At 51.6% G+C, this 4,965-nt stretch overlaps 1 protein-coding gene across 1 annotated transcript in view; it reads right to left on the bottom strand.

The window, feature by feature from the left end:
* EXOC3L2 (exocyst complex component 3-like 2) overlaps positions 1–4,959 on the bottom strand; it is a 21,806-nt gene extending 16,847 nt beyond the window's left edge. Inside the window, exons 1-5 of the mRNA XM_011963159.1 lie at positions 4,822–4,959; positions 2,398–2,509; positions 876–977; positions 672–772; positions 360–470 (exon numbers count right to left, since the gene is read on the bottom strand). Of these exons, the coding sequence (XP_011818549.1) occupies positions 360–470; positions 672–772; positions 876–977; positions 2,398–2,487 (404 nt within the window). The 5' untranslated portion in view covers positions 2,488–2,509; positions 4,822–4,959. The remainder of the gene's footprint in view (positions 1–359; positions 471–671; positions 773–875; positions 978–2,397; positions 2,510–4,821) is intronic.
* Positions 4,960–4,965: the final 6 nt, after the last annotated feature.

Raw genomic sequence — 4,965 nt, 5'->3', positions numbered from 1 at the left:
CCCGTCTCGGCCTCCCAAAGTGCTGGGATTACAGGCTTGAGCCACCGCACCCGGCCTTTTTTTTTAAATTAAACTAATCAAAAAGGATAAAAAGGCAAAAAACAAACAAACAAAAAAAAAACCTGTCATTCTTAAGAGTCTTGAGTCCGGGGTCTAGATTTCTATAATTCGAACATTCCAATATTCAGATGCTCTGTGGTGCTATGGCTGTTTCAAGGACTCCCAGAGTTTATGCTTCTAAGGTACCATGCTCAGGCTCCCCTGAGTCAGTTCTGCAATCCCCACCCAGGATCCGGGCATCCCAGGTCAGCCTCCACCTTGGATTGGTCCTCCCTCCATCACACCAGGGATGCCCTCACCTCAGCGGGGGGCCGCAGTTGACCAGGGCGATGGTCTTGCTGATATAGGTGTCAGGTAGCATCTCCCGGACTCCTGGGTTCTCATGGAATCGCTCCACGCGCTGCTGGAAGCTGGTGGGAGGAAAGGGGACAGATGGGGCGCTGCTGGGTCAGGGTTCCTGGCTGGGCACCCAGCCTGCCAAAGCCACCATCCCTGTGGTGGCACTCTACCTGTCCTTAGGTGGCTCCCTCTCATCTCTCCTCTCTCTGTAGGATCCCAGGCTCCAATGCCTAACCCCAGCAGAGCCAACCCATGCTCCCAGGTCCCCCTACCTCTGCAGGAACTCTGCCAGCCCCCCCAGGCAGCAGTGGGCCATCCGCTCCCCAAACTCCTGGCTGATGCGGGGCGCTCGCTCTGTGTGCTCTTCCAGCAGCTGCGAGGTCCAGGGCGACGAGAAGAGGTGAGGAGGGGCAAGGTCTCACTTTCCCACGCCTGCGCCGTCCAGTCCATTCCCCAAGCCTCCCTCCACCTCCTACCTCACACACATCCTGGGCCAGGCTGCTGGGCTGGTCCTCCAGGCTCCCCCAGTGCTCCTCGTCCTCCTGCAGCACACGGAGAAGGGCGGCCCGGGTCTGAGCCTACAGTGGGGAGATGGGAGACAGGCAGGAGTTGGGGGCTGCCTGGGGGTCTTTTTCTATCTCTTTCTCCCACCACAATCCCCTAGCCCTTAGCCCCAAGCAGTTCTGGTTTCTACCTATGAGCTTGTCAAGGTGGTGCTGCGGAGGGAGGCTGAGCCAGAAAACTTCCGCAGCCCTTCCCACTCCTAACTCTGTAGTTTGGAACTTTTGTATCAAAAGTCTGTGGTTTGGCCGAGCGCAGTGGCTCATGCACGTAATCCCAGTACTTTGGGAGGCCTAGGTGGGCAGATCACCTAAGGTCAACAGTTCGAGACCAGACTGGCCAACATGCAGAAGCCCCGTCTCTACTAAAAATACAAAATTAGCTGGGCGTGGTGGTGCATGCCTGTAATCCCAGCTGCTTGGGAGGCTGAGGCAGGAGAATCGCTTGAACCCAGGAGGAGGAGGTTGCGGTGAGCCGAGTTTGTGCCACTGCACTCCAGCCTAGGCAACAAGAGTGAAACTCCATCTCAAAAATAAAAAAGATACACGTACATTAATGTACACATGTGTATATTATTTACAATGTGTATACATATTTATGTTAATATGTATATATAATGTATATTTAATATTTACATTTAATGTATATTAAATATTATATTTAATATAAATCCTACTATTATATAATATGTATTAAGTATTATTTATATTAAATATTGTTTTTTTTTAGAGGCCACGTCTTGCTGTGTCCCCCAGGCTGGCGTGCAGTGGCACCATCGTGGCTCACTGCAGCCTCACACTCCTGGACTCAATCCTCCTGCCTCAGATTCCTGAGTAGCTGAGGCTACAGGCACGTGCCACCACACCCAGCTAACTTTTTAAATGTTTCACAAAACATTTTTTGTTGTTGTTGTTGAGACGGAGTCTTGCATTGCCACCCAGGCTGGAGTGCCGTGGCGCAATCTTGGCTCACTGCAAGCTCCACCTCCCGGGTTCACGCCACTCTCCTGCCTCAGCCTCCCGAGTAGCTGGGACTACAGGCGCCCACCACCACGCCCGGCTAATTTTTTGTATTTTTTGGGTAGAGACGGGTTTCACCGTGTTAGCCAGGATGGTCTTGATCTCCTGATCTCGTCATCCACCCACCTCGGCCTCCCAAAGTGCTGGGATTATAGGCGTGAGCCACTGCGCCTGGCCCAGTTCTGTGACTTTCTTGTACTCTAAGGTTTGAAGTGTCCAGATATACTGAACCTTTACCAAGTGTCTCTGTACAGGCGGCCTTTGTGTCTATGGCGTATGGACAGAACTCAGAAATTCATAAAGAGAAAAGGGAGCTGGAAAGAGTGAAAGGGGGAGGGGACAGGCCTCCCAAGCCCACTGTGACCCCCTCCCTCCCTCCACAGCACCTCCCACTTCCAAAATGCAAAGTCCCAGGTACCTTAACATCTGTGACGCATTCATCCTCCAAACCCCGCAGGGTGCCAGGGGACAAAAGGGGCCCCAGCTCCCCATTCTCCAGGGCAGCCATGTCCACCAACCCTAAGACCTCTCTGGGGGTGGGGGTGAGAGAAAAGAAGGTCTGTGAAAAGTGGGGCTGGGCAGTTGGCCCCTTCCCTACACCCTCCTACCCACTGTTTCTGTGACCCTAGGCCACTCCCTTCCTCTCTCTAAGTCAGCTCTGCTCATCCCTCAGAGGAAGTCTTTGGAATTGTTGCCTCCCCGGCTCCAGCTCTCTGAGTCAGCTCCCTGATGGATGGTGTCCGGGCATGATATTTAAGGGTCAAGTCCAGGCTTGAAGATCTGACACGCAAAGCTTTGCCCATGATCTGTTTCAACAGACAGAAGTTCCCTTTGCGCCTATGCTCTGAAGCCCTGCTCCCTTACCTGGCCTTGCAGGCTTCCCCAGTCCAGCCCTTGTTCCCCACCTTCTACTTGCTTACATGCCTGGAGCTATGTGATATCATCAATATCCACCCCCATACACCCCAGACTTGGGCTCACGGCATCCTCTCAATTATAAACACCATCTCCCTATAAATTGGACCAAACCCAGTTCCCAGCACTTTAGGAAGCTTTCTGGACTCCCTATCCTGCCTCCATCCCTTATAGATAACATGAGAGCATTATCAACATACATTCCCAAATCAGATCTATGTGGTTGATGTGGGTATCTGTTGCCTTCCCAGTCTTCTGGTGACAGCACCCTGATTTTGTTGGAAGAACCACCCACCCCCTTCACTGCCCAATGTGTGGCTTGGATGTGGCTAACTCCCTTTTCTCTGGGGTAGACAGGTGACCTGGAGGTAGCTAATCACCATATTCCATCCCCCAAGCACAAGAATGGATGTGTTTTAGGACACAAAGGCTCAACAGTAATAAGATTCTAGGACTGGGAGGGACCATGGCACTGAGGTTCTGGGGGCTACCCTTACAGAATTCAAGGGGCGAACAGCACTCAAGTCCTAAAACTGGGCCAGGTGTGGTGGCTCACACCTGTAATTGAAGCACTTTGGGAGGCCAAGGTGGGTGGATCACTTGAGGTCAGGAGTTTGAGGCCAACATGGTAAAACCCCGCCTCTACTAAAAATACAAAAAAATTAGGCCGGGCACGGTTGCTCGTAATCCCATGCTTGGCATGTAATCCCAACACTTTGGGAGTTCGAGTCAAGTGGATCACTTGAGTTTAGGAGTTCAAGACCAGCCTGGCCAACATGGTGAAACCCCATCTCTACTAAAAATACAGAAATTAGCTGTGCATGGTGGTGGGCGCCTATATAAATCCCAGCTACTTGGGAGGCTGAGGCAGGAGAATCGCTTGAACCCGGAAGGCGGAGGTTGCAGTGGGCAGAGATGACAGCACTGCACTCCAGCTTGGGCAACAGAACAAGACTCCGTCTCAAAAATAAATAAACAAATAAAGTCCTAAAACTAGAAGGATCAACAGCATTGAGGTTCTAAGACCGAAAGAGGGAATGAGGCTAAGGTTTAGGATTCAAAGGTTCATTGGTACTAAGCTTCTATGGTTGAGTCATAAATTCTAAGTTCTAAGATTGGAAATGTCAACACTACTACTGACCTAGGCTCTAAAGAGAGAGCAGTGTAGGATTCTAGAATTCTAAGTGTCATTTTATTAAGGTTAAGGGTCAGTGGGACTATGGTTCTAGGAAGGAATGGTCACCAGTGCTAAAACTCTAGGACTCAAAGTGTGAACAGCTACGATTCTAGTAGCGTAAGTGTGATGAAGCCCAGGTTCTTGGACTGGTGGGCCCACGGTGCTGAGTTACTACTAGGATTGAAACTGTTGATAGTGCTAAAATTGTAGAACTTGAAGACTCAATGGTGCCAATAGGTTCTAGGTCTGAAAGGGTGGGAATGCTAGGATTCTAAGACTGGAAGCATCGGTGTTACTTAGATGCTAGAACTATAACTGTCTGATGATGCTAAGGTTGTATGTAGGTCTAGAAGAATGAATGGTGTTGAGATTTTAGGAACGGAAACGTAGCCACGCGAAGGTTCTAGGACTGGAGGAATCAACGGTGCTAAGATTCGGGAAGGGTGGACAGTGAGGCGATCTAGAGTATAAGTGTTGACAGAGCGCTGAGGTTCTTGGACAACAGTGGTGCCAGAGCTCTTCTAGGACTGCAAGGGTTCGTGGCACTAAGGCGCTGGAACCGGAAGCCTGGGTAGCAATTCCATTCTAGGATTATAACTGTCAGCGGTGCTGACGACTGGATGGGTCAATGGTGTTAAGTGCTAGGACTGTAGGGTCAGCTGTCTCAAGGTCCTTAATGTCTGAAGAGGCCAGTGCTAGCGGTTGGGGCTGGGGGTTTCACGCGACCTTGGGCAACCGAGTCCAGCTCACCTGGGGTAGACCTGATTGTGCCAGTGCAGCAGCGCATAGCGGTCAGCCAGCGGCAGCCTGCGACGGGCGGAGGCCCCCAGCCACTCGGCCAGGGCCCCATGGTAGCCGCGCAGGTAGACGCCGAAGGCGCCCAGGCCGGCGGGG

This window comes from Colobus angolensis, unplaced genomic scaffold (assembly GCF_000951035.1).
Source record: "Colobus angolensis palliatus isolate OR3802 unplaced genomic scaffold, Cang.pa_1.0 Scaffold60, whole genome shotgun sequence".
NCBI classification, from domain to species: Eukaryota; Metazoa; Chordata; class Mammalia; order Primates; family Cercopithecidae; genus Colobus; species Colobus angolensis.
The sequence above is the reverse complement of the archived record's forward strand: the minus strand, read 5'-3'. Positions and strand labels throughout refer to the sequence as shown.